The 20,429-nt window shown below is 41.0% G+C and overlaps 2 protein-coding genes across 2 annotated transcripts; both read right to left on the reverse strand.

The window, feature by feature from the left end:
- Positions 1–7,322: 7,322 nt before the first annotated feature.
- On the reverse strand, positions 7,323–9,141 carry LOC115673614 (protein CANDIDATE G-PROTEIN COUPLED RECEPTOR 7-like). Its single transcript, XM_030595824.2, has one exon. The coding sequence runs from the start codon at positions 9,050–9,052 to the stop codon at positions 7,709–7,711; it is 1,344 nt and encodes a 447-aa protein (XP_030451684.2). The 5' UTR covers positions 9,053–9,141; the 3' UTR covers positions 7,323–7,708.
- Positions 9,142–10,706: 1,565 nt separating this feature from the next.
- On the reverse strand, positions 10,707–14,628 carry LOC115673480 (ankyrin repeat-containing protein At5g02620-like). The gene is made up of 4 exons (XM_030595663.2): positions 14,286–14,628; positions 13,486–14,055; positions 12,755–13,164; positions 10,707–11,863 (listed from the first exon to the last, which is right to left on the reverse strand). The coding sequence occupies exons 2-4, from the start codon at positions 13,817–13,819 to the stop codon at positions 10,982–10,984; spliced, it is 1,626 nt and encodes a 541-aa protein (XP_030451523.2). The 5' UTR covers positions 13,820–14,055; positions 14,286–14,628; the 3' UTR covers positions 10,707–10,981.
- Between the last annotated feature and the right edge of the window lie 5,801 nt (positions 14,629–20,429).

Here is a 20,429-nt window from a genome sequence, read left to right on the forward strand (position 1 = left end):
AAACTTTCGTCTTCAAAGGTGATCATAATGCCGGTCAAGATGGTAGCCCACGAAGATCTTCTCGTATTCTTAATCAAGACTCAAAATCTACCGCACCGCGGAATTTTTAGAAGTTTCGGACTCGGAATCCGATCATCATGCCGACCTTCAAGCGTCAACCCCTCGGCGTTCGTCTCCACCGAAATCGTCCGGTAAACCGATTTTCGGTTCATAAACATTAAACGTGTGTGGGAGAATTATCAAAGGCTGAAAAGGAATAATGCCTCAGTCGGCTCTTCGTGCTTGTCCGAAAGACAACGATCTTCGCTCCGAAACTCACCTTGTGAAAATCTATTCCGAATACGCACTAAATCGGGCAAGTTCCAACCAGCACTACTCCACAAGAAACTTCTTCAAGAAAGGGCAAAGAAAAAGTTGGAGAAGCTTCAACTCCATCCGAAAAGAAATCGGTTCATGTAAGCCCTAAGACATCTAGTGCTTCAAAATTTGTTGTTCCAGATGATGATGCACGATTTTTTGAGAATTTTGAGATAAAAGTTGGCATAGCATCTCGGCTTGCACGGAAGGAGGCTTATTTAGAAGCTTGCGCATCGATGTACTACAGTCATTACTTGATAGAGGAGTAATGAACAATAGAACTGTGGATTTCGAGTATTTGGAGAAGGCTGGAATTTCTGTACGTAATGTTTGAAAAATTAGGGGTTTATGAATTTTGCCTTCAATCTCGCCAACACTTATGCTTGAATTAATCGCCTACTTTTATTCAAATCTTTCAATTCGTCACCAAGCGGTTACTGGTTTACTATTGGTGACAAGAAAGTTGATTTAAAGGCGCATGAGTTGGCAAGGATAATTGGAGCCACACACTCCACTTTTACTCCATTGGCGTAAGTCTTGAAGAGGCTTCTCAACTAGCTTCGAAAATCCGAACTTTGCTCAAGGATCAAAAAGACATCTCTCCTATTCTCGACTTATCAAGACGATCGGTGATCTTGCATAAGATCATCATCAACTGTTTAAAGCCAAAGGATGCCTCAAAATCGACCTTTCGAAATCGAGATCAAGCTCATTTGGGCTATCTTGACAGTCAATCCTTCTCTCTTCCTCACCTCATAATATTCCATATGTACGAGCATTACGAAAGATAAGTCATCATCGCCTATATGGAGCTTTGATCACTCGTATCTTCATGTATCTCAATTTATCTATTCCTGGTGAGTTGCGAGAAACTATGCTTCCACTTATGTTTGTTGGAGAAAAATGCTCTCCAAAATGAAGAAATTTGAAGATGTAAGGGACATAGTAAAAAGGAAAGAGGCTCAACAATGAGGCAAAATCTATTGGCAAGAAAGTTCGGAAAGAAAAGGAGCAAAGGAAAAGAACCAATTCAGAAGCAAGCAACCGATTCTCCAACCCCAATCAAAGTGTACAGAAAGAAAAGAAAAACTCTTCGCATGATGCAAATGAGGAAGCAGAAAGACACTTTGAATCAGGTCACATCGAGAACCAGAACATGTTCTCGAACTGCTTCCAAATGTTTGGAACCAATTCATGAAGAGCATGTTTAGAGATCAATCACACTGTTCGGAGGAGATTCCACGAGGAATCGGCCAAAGCGGGTACAATCGATCGAAGAAGCTAATGACCAAGGTCGGCCATCGAAAATCGAACATCCTTTCTATTCTGCTCGAGATAAAGGACAAGCGTGTCAGCTATAGAACAAAATTTGCAGAACCTACGAGAAAATTGTTGAGGAAAACACCAAGGCTCAACAACTTCAAGCGGCGACGAGATAAGGCGGAATTAGAGGAAGCCATTGCTATGTGCTCATCCGGCATGGATAAAGCCATAGGTCAATGCAGATTCGAAGATTGAGGAGGTGTCTCAATATTGGAAAATTTTCAAGCGATTCGTACTCCTAAAAATAGCCTTTTTTTCAACATTTCTCTCTATTTTTTCAATTGGTCCGTAATATTTCTCATACTTATTGTTAGACTGGTTGATTTCTTAATATCAGATTGCATTATCCTATCTATTACTATTCTTTTTGTTGATGACAAAAGGGGAGAAATCATATTGCGAGATTTACAGTTATTCTCGAAGGAAGAAAGACACGGATATCAACGAGTTTACTCTTTCAATCGTGTTTATTGAGCTTAATATGTTTATTTATTTTCAAAATAATTCAATCTGCAAAGAAAGTTTTGTCACCATCAAAAAGGGAGATTGTTGAGAAAACTCCTATTAATTTTGAAATTGACAAAACCTTCTATGTTATTGTAAATCTAATACTTATTCTGAATTATTTCGGGTATGTATATTCTGAAGGCTCAAGAAAGCTTATTCAGACTTTACAAGTGTCATAAGTATATTTTTGAAGACCCACATAATCAAAGTTCGAGATTCGAAGCGAAGATATTCGGATGCGAGATGCAGAAGTTATTCGGATGCAAATGCAGGCACGAAGAAATTATTCAAACGAAGAAATTCGTCGACGCAGAAGAAATTATTGAGACGCAAATTCTTCGACGAGACAGGAGTTCTTCCGATGCACGTGAACTCGTAACGTAACAAAGCAAATAGTGATCGGCATGGATTTCACGGAAGGAATGTTCGATTGTCTCAATCTGAATCAAACTCGATTGACAATCAAACATCATGACAAGAATGCATTACAACGGACAAAGTTCTACTTATGGAAACCAAGATTCGATTGTATGGGCGACTGAGAATCGGCGGGATTTAATCTGTCAACCAACGGCTACTCAATTTCTTACTATACAAATCTATCCAAGGTAAAGATTGGAAGATGATCCTCCGAAAGCTGTCCAACGGCTAGTTTGGAGAGAGGAGTATTTAAGGAGATCAACGAGCGGCGGAAGCGATGGAATCAAGAATCAACAAGTCCAAAGTCTGAGCTTAATCCAATCATTTTTCTTTGTCATTCGAGCCAAATATTAAGATCTTGAGGGACACTTTGTAAGAGTGATTGTGTGAGATAGAGAGTCCTATCATACACAAGAGTGTTAACACTCGAAGTTGTAATTCCTCTTGATTACATAGTGAAATCCGCCAAGAGGCAGTAAGCGTGGAAGAGTGGACGTAGGCTTGCTATAAGCCGAACCACTATAAACTTGTGTGCGATTCTCTTTCCCTTATCTCTTCGTACATTCTGCACATCAAGAGCACCGTCTATATAATCTGTCTCTTGAATCGAACTTTATTAACTCTTACGTGATTTATTTCGTTTCCGCATAAATTACTAAAAATTGTTTTAGATCACCTATTCACCCCTCTAGGTGATCCTTGCTAGCTACATCACCTTCCATCATTTGGTCAATTGCATGAACCCCATTTTTGTATTTGGAGAAAAAGGTATCCAAACCATGTTCGGTTCGATATCAACCGAGAGAGGGAAAATTATCTTAAAAGTCTTAAAACTATTGTACGATGGCTAATTCAGTTATAAACAACAATTATGTCAATTTAATCATAAACCTTTTGACAACTTGCTAATTTCGTCATAAACCTTTCAATTGTGCAGATTTAATCTTAAATCTTTTGATGGTTTGCCAATTTAATCATTTCGGCCAATTTTGGCCAGGAATTGCTAACGTGGCGGTTTAGTCAGCACCGGTAAATGTCGGCCCATTTACGTGACACAGCCAGTATTGACGTAGACATTTTTTGCAAGTTTTTTAAAATTTATGAATTTTATTTCCTCTCATTTCCTTTTCTTTTTCTTTTTCTTTTTTTCTTTTTCCCTTCACCAGCCATAGCCAGGCCTCGTTGATGGCTGGCGAAGGTCACCGGTCTCAGGTAAGGGCTGCCTCCCCTGGCCTTGGGTGAAGTTAGCAAGGGCGGCCCTCGTTTGAGGCCAACGGAGGGATAAAGGGAAAAAGATAAAAGATAAAAAAAGAAAAGAAAAGGAAAGGAAAAAAAGAAAAAAAATTCATAAATTTATAAAAATTGCAAAAAATAGTTCATGTGAGCATTGACCGTGCTACATAGTAGGACGACTGGCACTGACTAGACCGCCACGTTAGCTATTTCCGACCAAAATTGGCCGTAAAAACTATATTGACAAATCGTCAAAAGGTTTATGACTAAATTGACAGATCATCAAAACGTTTAGAACTAAATTTGGCACGATTGAAATGTGTATGACTAAATTGGTCACCGTACAATAAGTTCATGACTTTTTGGACAATTTTTTCACTAGGAACGAAAGCACTACATTTGAACCATTGAATTCGCTTGCTCTCGTGTTAAACATCTCGATGTATATGGGGATTGGCGTCTGTAGTAATGATGCCTCGATCAATTGGCCATGGTACGCATGTTTTTCTTGATCCTGCTGATTGTTACACCTTGACAAAAATAGTCGAATTTACCTTCATAGGGGATGGACGAGGCCGTGAGGGGAGAATCGCTAATACAACCGCGAAAAAATTGACGGCTACTATGATTTAGTCACTGGGAATTCCATCATGCTTGTGCGCCCTCGATCAAACAAAACTCTAATAGTTTCATTGATGTGTATACTTCTTTCCTTTTCTCCTAGCGTTCGGAAATTACGCAGGACATCACTAATTTGATTGTTCAATGTCGTTATTGATTAAGCCTTAGGACTCTCAAACTGTTGACAATCAGTGGGGGTCCGGAGTACTTCCTTCTCCATAAATCTCTTCTTCATTCCCTTTTTTTATGTCAACTCAATTTGTCCAAATCTTAACTAATTTCATGGGATATCGAAATGATAATTCCACCTTCCATCAACCAAGAGATATGAAACAAGTAGTTTTGCAGATATGAGCACTCATGTTGAAGCATCAACCACGGAATACACGCAGACGTAAAATGACCTGTGTGTTCTGCATCCATTAATCATCAATGAGCAGACCGAGGGGGCCGGGGGTGAAGGGATTGTTGTGAGGGGCCTTACATAAAGCACGTTGGTCGAAGAAGGTACTCGAGCCTCTAAATCCAAGTTAAGGACAAAATTTGGTTTTCTAGATTTTCCACTCTCTTAGGAAATCTGATCCAAACTCATGCAGAATGTAATCACCCGACATTATGGTTTTGAACGAAGTAACCTGTAGCCCGTCCTCCGACCAAAAAAAAACCATGTAGCCCGTCTCAAATTTGGCACTCAAATGGTGAAGCGGAGAGTGTAAATGTCCTCCACTTCCGATACAAACGAGATCTTAAGAGTATATAGTGATGACTATATTAGGTCAAGAAAGAGGAGGATATTAGGTCTTCTTTCAAAAACAGACAAAAAGTACTTTTTTGTCCAACCATACAGCATCTCATGATGACTATATTCTTGAGAGCTAAACTACACAACCTTGCTCAGAGGAAGACCGAAATGTCCAAGTTCGGCAAAAAATTGTTATGTATATCATGATGTTAATGTTGTTCTAATCTAGAAGAATCTAGGGGGAATTTTGAAAACATCATGTATTTGTGAAAAGACGAAGTAGAAATAACATGATTCATCCAAACTCTCAGCGGCTATGGTAAGGAACCTTGAGATACCTACTTGTATGGCTCTCGTAATTCTGTCAAAAGACTGAAAAATCTGCCTCTTTCTTGCAGTTATTTATGTGAAGCTCAAGACTTCCACTCAGAGTCCCCAACCAGAACCGTCCCTGCTACTGATGCTAGAGTTCAGACATGAGTGACACATTTCAATGAAGTAGCCAGATACACCTCATGGGGTCAACTAATCAACAATCAGGAGTCAGTACTAAGGCAAATATTGCCGCATACACCAGTAAGAAAGAAATTAGTAGGGGTGATCAGTTCCAAGGAGGGCGGTTCCCACCCAAGAACCGGGAACCGCCCGTTGGTTCCATGGACCCACCCGAGAACTGGACCACCAGTCCAGTCCGGTTCCCGGATGGATCCATGAAACCGGTGTTTTAGTGTATGCGGGCACGCAAGAATTCTCTGTTCAGCATCAAAACGAAACTACACCAACTAACGACACATTTTCATTCTCCTACTCTTTTCTTCTTCTAACTTTCCTCGAACATGTAAAGAACCAAAAGGATAAATAGAGAAAGCTCAGAAAAGAAACGTTCAGAACTTTCCAACCCTCTTCAAAGAGCCTTGAAAGAAGAAACCCAGAGCAACCAAGACAATGACCACGGTCGCCACTAAATATGTTGGGGTCTCAGCCAGTGATCTCCCTTCTCCTTCCATTTTAACACCAATCCAGAACTCTCTCTTCCCTTTTATTTAAGTCTCAAACACAAATTCAAACCCATTGATACAAGAAAGAGACCCCAACTCCCTTTGACTCGGTTTGGAGGAAGAAAGGTCATAACTTTTAAGAGGTCACATTAATGGTGGGTCGTTGGTGTAAGCGGAGAAGGAATACCGTACAGCGAAAAGAAAAACACATTTAAGATGAGGCGAGACAGTTGAGAGGGCTAGGGTAGAGAGCGTGCATGAGAAGGTGGAGAATAGGGATGTGCTAGAGGTGTATGTGTATATATATATATACCGGTCCGGGTGGGCGGCTGGGCAATTTCGCACCTAGAACCGGGAACTAAACCGGTCCCCACGGGAACTGCCCGTTCGGTTAGGTCCGGTTCGGGGCGGTCCAAGCAGTTCTCGATTCTTTTGCACACCCCTAGAAATTAGTGTCATCTAATCATCATCTACAGCAGCATACCACTAAATCAACTCTAAGTAGATTATACCTCTTGATCAAGAAGAAAGGGAATCTCCAAGCAGGATACAATAATAACGTGTCCACCAATGGCGCTTTCAGGCTATCACTTTCACAAAACAATATTGTGTCCCCCAAAATCAATTTTCATACGCGTATAACACTACTCTCTATTCTTCACGGTGAGTAATACAATGGTAAAGTTAACTGTGGAATTCTAAAACTGCAATCCGATCTAAGGAATTTCAGATATCACTTCCAAGTACAATGTCCTATAACAGGGCAGGCCATTTAAAACATTTTGCATGTTAACTTAACCTCAATCCCACCTATCATTGCTGACTATATGATCGTTAATGATCGTTTGGCAATATTTAGCAGCCTTGAGCCAAATTACTGTAAACAATCCTCGTTTACGAACCACCTCAATCGCATCAATCATTGCTGACTATATGAATCTTTATGGCAATATTTAGCAGCCTTGATCAACAATATAGAATAGTTGAACAATAAAGAGACTCAAAATTCACAAGTTAACAGCATTATACCCAAACCAACCCATCAAGAAATTTTCGAGTTTGAGATCAGTCCATTCCTCATATCTGCAGAGCGTTGGATGCATGAAAAGGAGACAGTAAAAAATCCAAAGGCATTTCTTGTCTAATTTCCTGTAAGTTGTCTTACATCAAGTATAAATAAGAAAACTCAAAATATGACTCAAGTGAATAAAGACCCACTTAAGCTCATTCCAAGAGAATAAACTACGGGGAGAACATGATCTCTATGTCTAGAGTCTAGATCTCACAAGGGAATGACGTGAACATTCCACCATTTAGAGATACAAGCAACTGTTGAATCCAATATACTTAAGCAGGAAAGTCAAAAGTGTAAAGTGGAATAAAAAGGATTAACAGGAGCGGTAGCATTAGACCTGATGTTACGGTCATGGTCCAAAATTGAATCATCCAGTTCTCTGCATATCATGTCATTAGCATCAACAGGTAAAAATCCTCCGACATTTTCAGTTCAAAGATCGAACTCGTCATCACGGAGAGCCATTTCTGCTTCCTTTTCCTCCTCCTCATCAAGAGCAAAGTACTCATTCCTCTCCTGAGGCCTGAACATATAAAACATCACGAAATAGAATGCCAGGCTGGCAATCTCTTCGGCTGCATTGCTCACCCACTGATACTTATATGCGGCTATCGTCCTCAAGGCGAACACCACAATTCGCGTAAAATACAAGTATCCAATCACCACAACATAAAACTGCCTAAACAACTGTAGCTTCGCCAAGTTCCTAGCTGCCTTGCCATCAGTCTTTGAGGTCTCCCTCAACGACCTGATCGACCACACGATAGGGAAAATAATCGCCAGGCAGCAGATTATATCCACCAGCAAGAACACCTGATTCCAAGTCACCCAATCCTTAATGAAAGGCCCCGTCTCTCCAATCACGACCGAGGCCAAATTTGCCAACACCTGAAGGGGAATCACAATCATCAACACCTTCTTCTCCTTCTCCTGCAAGAAGGGCTTCAGAAACGACCAGCCCGTGCCGATCAACACTATGACAGTAAACAACAACACCACGCGAATGAACTGAAACATGTAGAACAACACGTCCCAACCGTGAGGCGTGCCGGTGACCTTGACATAATGCTTATCCTCCGCGGCGCAAAGCAGATTCAGCGCCTTCATCAAGAGCAATCCGGCCATCAAGAGATGGATCCGGTGCGCCGACTGCCTATTGTGATAGCAATAATAGATCCAAAAGCCCAGGAACCCGAAATAAGAAAGCGAGAACACGAAGTAAAGAGAAGGGAGCTGCGTCGAACCGGCGGAGAGGTAATCTTTGGAGCCATCGGTGTCGACATTGAAGAGCTCCGTGCGGACGTCCATGGAGATGCTGGCGTCCGGGACGCAATTGGCGAAGAAGAGTAGGTATTCATTGGGAGAGATGACGGGGTAGGTTTTGTTGAAGGAGGAGGAAGGCGGAGGCGAGAGGTCGCGGAAGTTGAAGAGGATGTATTGGGAGTCGAGGACGCAGAAGTTGGGCTTTTGCTGGAAGTCGAGGGAGATCTGGACGATGGACTCCTCGGAGAGGAGGACGAAGCCGAGGCGAGAGGAGGGGTCGGGGGTGGCGGCGGAGGAGGCGGAGGAGGAGGCGACGCTGACGGCGGAGACGGCGACGGATGCCTTGCCGGTGCGGGTGAAGCCGAACTTCTCGAAGAGGATCATGGGGCGAGAGTCGGAGGAGATGGTTAGGGTTTTGATCTCGGCGGCGGAGGGGGAGATGAGGAGGGAGGTGGTGAGGAGGAGGAGGAGGAAGAGGGGGTGAACCATGCCGCGTCGCTTGGCCTGAGCCATCGGAGAGATCGCAGCGGCGGAGATCGAGCCCTCGGCGGTGGTGGCGGCGGCGGCGGCGGCGGCGGCGGCGGTGGCGGAGGAGTGGCACAAAAATTGGTCAATTTGGTGTTGGGGTTGGAGGGGGGAGGAGATAAAAGGTCGCTGTCTCCGCCGGGCGTGAAATGCAAGGCAGCGACTCGTCCGGCGGGGCGAGCTATGTTTAGCGAATTGCCGGAAATGCCCTCCCTTCCCGAGTCTATTTACGGTCTTCGCGATGAAATTATCGCTTTTTATTTTGTAACTCATATACGAGCACGTCATTAACGACACCGCACGTGTACCCAATATTGTACAGCTTTGACATCACACGAACGTGGATCTCGATACTGAATTTTCTTTTCGCATTTTTCGGGAATTCCACGTGTATATTTCCTTCTACGGAAAATGTCGTAAAGCAATTTCCCGAAAGTCATTCCGGACAAAATTGACCCGCTTTCCTAAAAAGTTTTCAAAGAGTTACGAGCTCTAATTATTCAAATCTAGACTTCTACTTATCTCGTGCCTCACACATACGACCCGACAAAAACCTCTTTGAGTTATCGCATTGAATTTATGACTGATAAATAAATCGATTCAATGTCTTCTCTACTTTTTATACGCGGAAGCTGAGATCATTTAGATCTTATTTTCGTGGTCAAAAAGTACGCGGTTCATTGGATTTTTACAATAGCTTAGATTTTATTCTCATACGTACAATTCCTTCCATCGCCTTTTGTTATCTCGTCCTAGGTTAACAAAATTAGATAAGACAAAACCGGAGTTATCGTACCTATCTTAATGCCCTTTTAGCTTGTACGTGGACCCCGTTAAATGTAATAAGGTGTCAACAACATGCACCCTTAACCAAAGTCCACAGATCTACTGATCTAATAACTCTAGTTAGGTACTCCATTTATGACCTTCTAGAAAACTTTGACAAACGAGGTCCAACCTTCTATTAATAGTCAATTAGTCATTATTAATGGATGCATGTCAGGACTATTAATGGTAATAATTATAGACTAAATAAGAATTAATTTTAAGATTTTTTTTATATATCCATAATGACATGGATAAATAGTTTAAATTTTTTTTTATTTCATTTGTCTCCTATTACATTAGAGTCGATCTATCGGAATATACGTGAATTGCTCGTTTATTTATTTTTTGTGAACTTAATTTGAGTTTTAAATTATGATTGCCGATTTTGTGAACGATCAAAAAGTCCATAATCATAAATTTAGCTTTTAGTTAATTGCACAAACTAAACTAAATCTGTAAAAATAGATGTTATTAATTTTTCTAATGAACTTAGGTATATGTTTCAACACTCCTAAATTTATGCATGTGAATCTTTTTACCCATATTGTCATCTATGTAAGTTTTTTATCTTGAAAATATTTGATAATTTATACAAATCCAACTATCGATTAAACCAAACTATGGGTATGTCTCACATTTAAGGGACTTCAAACTTTTACCATTCAATAAAATTTCTTCTACTCGCACAAAAAAATAAACGACAAAAATGTCAAGTCTTTTCTCGCTGACCAACTCACTACAGTTATGTAGAATTTTCGTCCTCAACTTCTGATATCATTCCCACTTCTTATCATCATTTTCAAGAAGATTTAGATTTACAGCACAATAGCCAAATTCATTAATGATCACGAACCTAACTCTAGGAACATCAATTGAGAGGGAAGTGGCCACTCATTGCCAGAAAAACCCTGCATCTCATACTGCAGATCATCTTCTTATCAACTTCTACAGTCGATATCTTCTGCAAAGAAGTGGTAGAGAGCAGGTTATTCTACAAAGCCTCCGATTCATATGTACAAACAACAGTTCTAGGTTAATGTTCCCTATCTCCGGTGTCGGCATCGGCGTCGGACTTGTCAGCAGATAGTCTCAGAGAGCATAAACTTTCTTAAACTCGCTGTTCAAAATTTCTGAATCTGACATCATCATCGACATCGACAACGACCTCGACCTACTACTCATCGACGACCTCCGGATACTCCTCAATTTATAAGCCTCTACCCGGTGCATGATCACCCAATAGCACATCGTCCCTAAAGTCGTTATCATGATCACGGCTCCGACGACAGTCACTCCCACTGCCAACCCCCAATCGCGCTTCCCCACCACCACGTAGCACAGCGCGAGGAATGCCACCGACACCATCACGCACGCCAACCACATCAACTTGTTGATGACCGTCATCATTTGCTTCTTCGCTTTCCGCTCTATGACCACCACCGAGGTCTGAACCACCACGACTGCCAGAGATATGAAGAGCGCGATGGAATCGAATATGAAGAAGACGATGAATTCGGGTTTCGGAGCAATGTTTGCTTCCCCGAGAGAGTGCCCTGCCGGGACATTCTTGGGGTCATCAGCATACTGGCCCGGCACACTGAAGATGGCGGCAAAGGCCACTGTGGCAATCAGGACAGCCACGACCGTTGTGGAGTTGATGGCGTTGTTGAGGCCCTCCGAGTGCATCTTGTTGATCCGCTTGGCGATCCCCTGCACTCGTTTCCTCGTTTGTCTAGTGTGCTCCAGCTGGTCATGGACCTCGTGCTTTATGTCGCTCACAGTTTGCTTCAACTCCCGGGCCCCGGTCGGTGTTGGTGGATTGATAGATTTAGCACTAGGAATGCCGTGTTCCCGCAGGACGGCAGCAATTTCGGATTGGCCAGCTTTCTCGGCAGTGTCCAGGGCAGTCTCCCCAGATTTGTTAACCGCTGTTTTGTCGAGGTCTGAGTGATTCAAAAGCTTAGAGAGGATCTGCAAGAGTAGCAGCAGCAGCACATGCGTTAATATAAGATAGAACTCGACCGAGGCAATGGAATACATTATCCCGTCCATTTCATGCTTTTACGCTTCATGAAAACCCAAAAAATAAAATAATTTTATAGTTAGCCTGCCTAAAGCCAAGACGCTTATTTAACAGATGCTAGTCTCTCCATTGCTCAAGATGGCAACCTACAGGACGCCTACAACAGATTTGGAAGCAAGTCTGCTCGTAGCATACAATCCCAGGATTATACAAAAGCCAACCCGTGCTATGTTATTCTGCACAGAAGAAAGATTCTCGAAATAGCTATTTCGGAGCACCTTCTATGCAATAGGGAATTTAAACAGCACAACCATACCCATCCCATGATTTCCAAAAGGCTGTGAGTTATAGTTTTTTTTTTTTGGTAAGTTTTTGTTTTTTTTTGGTAATCTGTGAGTTATAGTTTGTATCATGCGAATGCTAAATTTTGATAGACACATATCTCTTTGCAAAAATTTGCAGCTTCAAGGCATTGACACGAGTAGCTCCATGATTATGGCCATCAAACAAATACGATTTCTTTCTAAGACATCCTCCTTCCATGTTTTATGAAAGCACTTAGTTTGTAAACCATGAACATAGCTATAAACTGCAAAGCAAGCCAGAGGCACTTCTTAGACAATTGACAAGGCTCAGTTCCAAACTTTAGTTAGTTATTTGTAAAGCTACCTTGACCAGTTTGAGACACCAGAAAGCATGATAGGGGTTTTTTTTAATCTTTTTAAGCACCTTGAAGAGATCTGAGCAGTAAATTCATCTAACCGTAGTTGCTCAACATATTTTGGTTAGTTTTCCAGTAAAAGAGATACAGAAAAAAGAGTGGGCAAGAGTTTTTATACCTGAGCTCGAGCCTTTCGTGTTGCTATATGCAACGCAGTATTCCCCTTATTATCAACCATGTTAAGTATAGAAGGACCCAAAATCATGAGCTCCTCAACAAGATCCGTACTCTGTCCCTTGACTGCCATGTGAAGAGCCGTTTGGCGCTTCTTATCACACATGGTTGCTAACCCTGGTTCTTTGCTTAGAAGGACCTTCACAACCTCCAAATGCCCATTTCTTGCTGCTGAATGCAAGGCCGTCTTCCCATTATTTCTTGCTATCGGGGCTAGGTTTCCACATTCCTCCAAGAGGAAAGTCACCACTTCAAAGTGGCCTTGTGCAGCAGCAGTGTGCAGCGCCGTGGTATTAGTAGAGTCAGAGGTCATCGAAAGCTCGTGACTCTTCTCCATAAGAATCTTCAACACATCTGCAAAAGGAAGAAACGATAAATATCAACACCGAAGTTCCACTTTCATAAATTTGAACATCCAATGATGGCAGAGCAAAACATATTCCATATGAACCAAAAATTATTGCTTTATACCAAAGCTATTTCTTCTTCTTTTTCCCTTAACTAATTCATTATACATGGAGAACGCAAAAGATTTCCACACAGAGACGACCAAACAACTTTCATCAGACACTGCTGATGTTTAAAACAGAACCCATATTTTCCTTCGATGAGTGGCCTTTGAGCCAAGGGAATACAGTAATCATAGACTAAAAGCACAGCCGACGAGAGCCTCACCCAAGTCTCCTTGCTTTGCAGCTATGTGAAAAGCATCATATCCATTCTTTGCCTTGATTCCAGCTGAACCGATATCATAGTACCCCATCAACTCCCTCACCAGATCAACACGGCCACACTCAGCAGCAACATACAGTATGGTTTCACCAGATTGATTCTGCTTGGTCAACAAGCCCTTCAATTCCATCTCTCCAGACTCGGATAGCGCGCTCAACAAGGACTCTGAATCCCCAGCTCTCGCTGCCAAATGCAACGGAGTGTCGTCTCGCTTCACCGTCAACTGTTTGGCCATCTTCTTCCTGGGGAAGCTCTTTTGCCTCTCCAGTGCTTCCATCACAGTTAGCACTCTTGACTCTGATACAGCACCAGTGGAAACCAAGAAACCCCTCTCTCCTTGCCTTCTATAGATATTAGATTCTTGATTGTTTTACATGGTAAGTGGAACTCTGAACTATTTGTCAAACCCAGAACAAATCATTTTTCCGTGTTTCTTTATGCAGCAATTAATAAGACCAAAAAGAAACCTGGGATTTGGATTACTTGAACACCCAAATGATGCCCTCACGTATTCTGCACCCAAGGAAAAAAGGACTAAATCGATGAATACTCAGAATACATGCTTATGAGAGATGGAACAAAGACAAGGCAAGCTCATCTCTACTTTGAGATGAGCTTGTACAATAAATTAGTGGAGAGAGAGAGAGAGAGAGATTTGTAATTGACATGACCATTATTGAAGTTGAACAAAGCAGCATGATGTGAATCTAGTAAAAAATTAGACAGTCAAAGGTTCATCTGACCTTTTGAACACAGAAAGTCTCTCTCTTTCTCCCCCCCTATCTTCAATCTAGAAGCAGAAGAAGTGGGTGGAGGGAGAGAAAAACAAGAAACCGATCTTAATCATTGGGGGGGTTGAAGACGAAGAACCCACACAACTGTGGCATCCAAGACTTTCTCAACCAGCAGGGCAAATAGAAAGGTAACAGCAAGTCTGGTGAGTCGCGAGTAAGAGCTCAGTTGGGTCGAACAGCTATGAAAATATGGGCATTTTTCAAATAATTAACGACGATTGAACAAGAAAGATGATGAAGGAGCACAAGAAGATGAAGGAGAAGAGAGAGAGAGTGGGAGATAAGGGACAAGAATGGGAAGAAAAACAGACAGAGACGCAAGCGGAAACGTGCTCTTCTTGTCGCTTGCGGAATAATTTTAACGCGGTCACACGTTGCCACGCAAGGTAGCCACCAAAAGGGGGCGGGGGACCCACCACTCCGATGATCTTTTTGTCCGAGATCTAACGGTCGATTCTCTTCTGTTGCGGCACTGGTGCTGACCCACCGCATGATCAAGATTCGCCACGTTAATGCAAAGTTGGCATATCATCGTCGAAATTTTAGAGGTTAAATTCTACGATCCGCTTTGTCAAATTCGAGATACGATCTCGAGAGAGTCCTTGAAAAGCCATGTTTTTATCTGGCTGCACAAAAACCACTTAAAACAAATAATTACATCCGGTTTCCATGGTCCATAAGCAATGAATAATTTAGTCATCAAAAGGAGAAGAGTTGACCATACTAAGAGACCTCTTAGTTAGAATGAGGACATAAGGAAGGTGCACCAAAATATTATTTAACGGCTGACTTTGATTTACTCTCAAATTTGCTCCTCTTCTTGATGTTACCCAATTATAGTGAGGATGACGTTTTATTGACATTTTTATAGCTTATGGACCACCGAATACTCCTAATGAACGAACAGCTACAAATATAAAGGTAATAGAAAAGCCTGTCGATAAACGCGAATATTAATAACTGGCATGACGCCGATGTAAAGATAAGTGTTGATCGATTGGATTATCCATAGGATATTGAGGGGTAAGGAAACTCGTCGAAGATTATGAATATCAATGACCAAGTATTGTCATCGATATAGGGTGACGATTGATCGGCGAATGACACTTAATAGAATCATGATCATGGAGCCGAAAACCAACTCAATATTAGAATATTAACCGCTTAGAAGCGGTTAACATTGTGTAATAGGCTGTATAAGCCGTCGTGTTGGATCATCTATAGAATGCTTTCCCCCGATTAACAGCACAAAACAATGTATCTTTCAAATTATCGATACAACCTTCCAGTTCTTGTACTTACCTTTCTTCGGAGTAATTTGCGCCGGTTCTTATTTTGATGACGCTTAAAACGTCATGTCCGAATTTGCCATGGAAACCGATCCAAATAAGAAATGGAGAACCGACCGACGGCGAAAGATATTTCGTCGAGCGGAACCAATTTCCGGCAAAACAAAATCTACTTAAAAAGAAAAAACCGATCGATATCCTCTTATCAATTACTTTGCGAAATGGTTCATTTTCTAAAAAAACTAGGTACAACATAAAAACTTTCCTAATCAAAACGAGCACCCCGAAATGGTCGGTCCGGAACAACGTCGAAACCGGAATGGCGATGCGCGGGAGGAGCGCCAAAGTCAGCAGTGGATGTCGCAGTCGTTGGTGGTCGACAGCGACCTCGGTTTGACCGAGTCTGAGGCTGAGGCGGCCCCAATTATCAAATACGGGGGTTTCAAGGACGGCAACCACGATCGGCTCGCGCGGTCCGCGACAAAAGGTATCGCCCCCCGCGTTTCTTTACTACACGTTCACACTTGGGAAACCGTCCGAGCCAGTGGTATCGCATCCCACGCGGTAAGCAAGCAGGCCCCGCCAAGCTAAATAGAATAGAATAGAATAGAATGATATTATTGCCGCGAATTACTGCAGGCACGTGAATTTCCGTCGGTAAAAGAAAAGGTGTAATATTACGAAAGACCCACCTTTCGTTAGTTTCCGTTAAATTTTACCGTCAAATTGCTGAGGCAGTTGATGGACGTACGAATTTGATGTTTTACCCTCCGTTTGTTACAGGTATACCACTTTCGTGATCTTACTCCAATTTAACGAAAATTAATTGATGGTAAATTTGTCACAAATGTACCAATTTGGATTTTTTTGGTGGTTAAAAGATTAGTTTGAGATAAAGTTATCACGGGTGTACTAGTTTAAGGTTTTCGGTGGTCAAAAAATTAGTTCGAGATAAATTTATCGCAGATGTACCAATTTGAGGTTTTTTGTTGTATTAATTTTAAAAGAAAAAATATAAAAAAGATATGAAATTCGATTAATTAAGTGAAGTTTACTAATTAGGCCACCGAAATTGAATTTCAGTCTCCAAGTGATCGATCGTACAAATGCGGTGTCATTACTAGCCACGTAGGTTCCGCCGAAACCTTGGCTCGATTTCGATCGAATTGCCTTGTGAGCATTCTGAAGAGTCGCAAATCAGGCGTGCCATTTTGGTTGTCTGTTGACCTTACGTGCAGGAAATTAAAATTCAATCATAATCACGATACGTTAAAGAGAAGGGAGCAAAAAAGGATTCCACGTAATTGGAAAAGAAACTCCATTCACTTCGCATAGATTTGCAATCGACGGAAAAATCTCGCAACACATGAGTTGCCTAGAGAGTAATTTTAAGGCAAAAGCGACTGAAAGTCGCACATTAGATCACCATGACACAATTACCCTCTGTTAAGGTTCATCAATCTGCCTACATGGACACCGGAAAGCAAAGGGTGACGCCATGTGGCTTAAGTAAAATAAAAACGATATTATTTTGCTGAAAAATTATTTGACAGAACTTTCACGGAAAGTAAATGCATCACGTATGTATAAGTTGTGGGATTTTTTATGTCACAAGAAAAAATTTATAGTAAATATGCCACGGTAGGCATTGTTTGAGATTTTGGATATGACAAAAAAAGTTCAAGGTAAATGGGACACAATAATTATAATTTGGGATTTTTTGTGACTTTTTCCTTTTTCTATATAAAAACTTGCTATCACAACATAAAATAAGAAAATGTGGTGCATGGTCAGTTGTAACATGACATATTGTTGACACGAACTACTACAAAAAAATTATGGAAAGTACACCAAATCATCTAGTTGTTATTGCAACTTTTTTTTATATTTTGCATTCACCAAACACAACAGAAATCCAAGACTAATTGCCTTTTCTTTGGAAAAACCACTCCAAATCTCTCGATCTCCCACGTCTAGGAATCTTCACACACATGGTAATCTCTCCACCGTGCACCCACCATCACCGGCCACCACCAGCAGCCACCCATCCTTCTTCCAGCGCGACCCTGATGCCGATGCTGCCCTCTGCCCCCGAGTGGACTCCTCTCTCTCTCTCTCTGTGACGACCATAGTGACCCTATCGTGGTCGTCGATCGACATGGATCTCAGCTACCGTGGATAACCTCGGTTTAAGATCTCAAGGTCGTCCATGGCTTCCAAGGCCTCGGTTTAAGGATTGCAGAAGATGCAACGACCTCAGAGCACCATGAAGACCTCAAATTTGAGGTCTTCATGGTGCTCTGTGCCCCATGGAGAGAGGGGTGGGGGTTACCAGCGGAAGGCAGCGCGATGGTGGCCAAACTAGGGTTTGGACACTGGGTATAAAGTTTCTTGGTGGCTGGACATATGAAATTGGCAGTGGGAAAGATATTTTGGGAAAGAAAAGTGGCGACTTGGATAACGGTTGGAACTTGGCCTTCAATTACAAGAGTGAGGATGTAAAGTTGTGATTTTGAAAGCGAAGGATACGATGTAACAAGTGTATGAAATATGGGAATGGTTAATTGAATTTTTCTCTGGACCACTCCCCTTTTCTTCCCGTTCAAACCTCCCGCGTCAAAAAGATGAGATGATCAATCTCTTCCCCTTGACTTCTCCTTCCTTCTCCTCTTTTCCCATTGACTCGGTTCGCTTCGCAAAAAAAAAATTTTAAAATTTCTTTTTTCTAATTTTGATTGTTTATAACGCTTAGAAAAATAAGTAAACGGGAGATATTTTCGTTCTCGATAAACAATTATTTGCTTAATTTTTTGTTAATAATGAAAATTGTGTTCCTTGGCTCATTTTTTTAAGCCATAAAAACGATTGAACTTGAGAAGATATTTTAATTCGAATTACTTATCTTCTAGAGAATGTACGGAGCTAAGTGGAGTCCACTTCAATTAGCAAATCACGCGTAATTTTACATGTACCAATCCGATCCTGCATCAACTGATCACCCTCGTGTACCACGGGTCATATGAATTTGTCCGCATCAAAAAATGTCTTAGCGTTCGATAGTCGACTTGTTTAAGCAAAAGGCTGAATCAGATGCGGCAGAGGAAAAATTTGCTAAGCGTTGAAGGCTTTTAGTCGGCGGAGTCAATTTGGTCGACGAGAAAATTACTTTTAGTCGACGGAGTATGTGAACGAAAAATAACCAAGTCTTGGAGGAGAATGTCAACATATTAAATGAAGATCGACCGAAGCAATGAGAAGACCATGATTGAAGTATCGCCAAAAGCATAAGATTGAAATAACTGTGTAAGCATCGAAGCCGATGATTTCGGATTCGTCCATTAGAGGGGCATTTGCAAAGGAGTAAATTCAACGCAGCCATCAAGTAGCGGAGCAAAGAAGCCCGCGAACAACTGATAATGGCAAATGTGGAGAATGTTATAATATTTAAATAATAAATCATGTCTTCATTTACCAGCTCAAGCTTTTATACATTTAGCAGTAATCCCACAAAATCTCATATGGTATCAGAGCATGATGTCGTTAGTTCAAATCTTCTAAGCCCGTATCTCAAAGAGAAGACGCAACCGTTAAGTAGTGGCATCAAAGATCTCGAAAACGATCATCAAGATCTCATAAGTAAAGATGAACAAGAAGATAATGGTAATTGTGAAAGAGCAGTGGAGTCGAATATTGCTAAGCAATTATTTGTAAATAGGAATTGCTTAATTGTAGGAATCACGTGACAAGCGCTTAGTTTCCTTGTAACTATTGCAAACCGTTGAAGTAGGTTTGAATGCTTTGAATACCAGTTTGTAAAAGAAACCACTAATCAATCAAAGAACACCAATTATTCAATTTTATCTTCTCGTTCATCTTTACATTTCTAGTTCCTGTACATGGTTGGACACGATTGTCTCCAACCTTAGTACTTTTAATTTTCATGTCGTTTTGTTTCCTATCCGAAGATCAATAAATGACCATTCACAACATTTGTCGATTTATTCATCGATTCACACTTCAAAAGATATTTCGTCAACACTTTTCGGTGAAACAAAATTATATTTTTTTGGTCTAACTAACTTAATTTTAGACACAGTCTTATTATGCTGTGATTGTTTCTATCGTTCACATTGAAATGTTACTGTAGCAATCAAGAAGCAGGCATTGACAATTTGATATGGCAATCTGACTGGGAAAGTTGGGCATTTTTTAACCAATAAAATGATGGGAACATCACTCTCAGCTACTTGCTAAAATTTCCACGTGAAACGACACTGCCCGCAAATTATGACTTAGGCATCTAGAAAAATGCACAAACTTTGTCGGATGTCATGTCATAAACAGTTGAATATGCAGCTATTCTCGTTCATTACAGGAACAAAAAAATTAGTGTCACCAACAAAAATTAGAATTATGCAAGGGAAGTGCTTAAATGTACTAGATAGTGATTTGCGGAAAAAAATTATAGTGTTTCTCCGTTTATTTCACGAAAAATAAATAATTTAAAAAAAAATTTCTAAAAAATGATGTTTGTACTACTTAAAATAATTAATCAATAAAAAATACTTTTATTATCGACAACAATTCATGACTAAACATTTTCATGAACAATAAAAAATTTTCGATTTATTTATCTTTATTAGCGATACAAGCGATTATTTTTTGGCAAAAATTTTCAACTATGACCTTTAGTTTATTTGTCATCCCCACTCATTTGCCTTTTATTGAGTCTAAAACTGTGAAAACATATAAAAAAAAATATGTTCAAAAATATTCTGAGAAAAGATAGCTTATTTGGAAAGTA

This window comes from Syzygium oleosum, unplaced genomic scaffold, assembly GCF_021117445.2.
Source record: "Syzygium oleosum isolate NSW1041296 unplaced genomic scaffold, Sole_v2.1 Sole_v2.09, whole genome shotgun sequence".
Lineage (NCBI taxonomy): Eukaryota > Viridiplantae > Streptophyta > Magnoliopsida > Myrtales > Myrtaceae > Syzygium > Syzygium oleosum.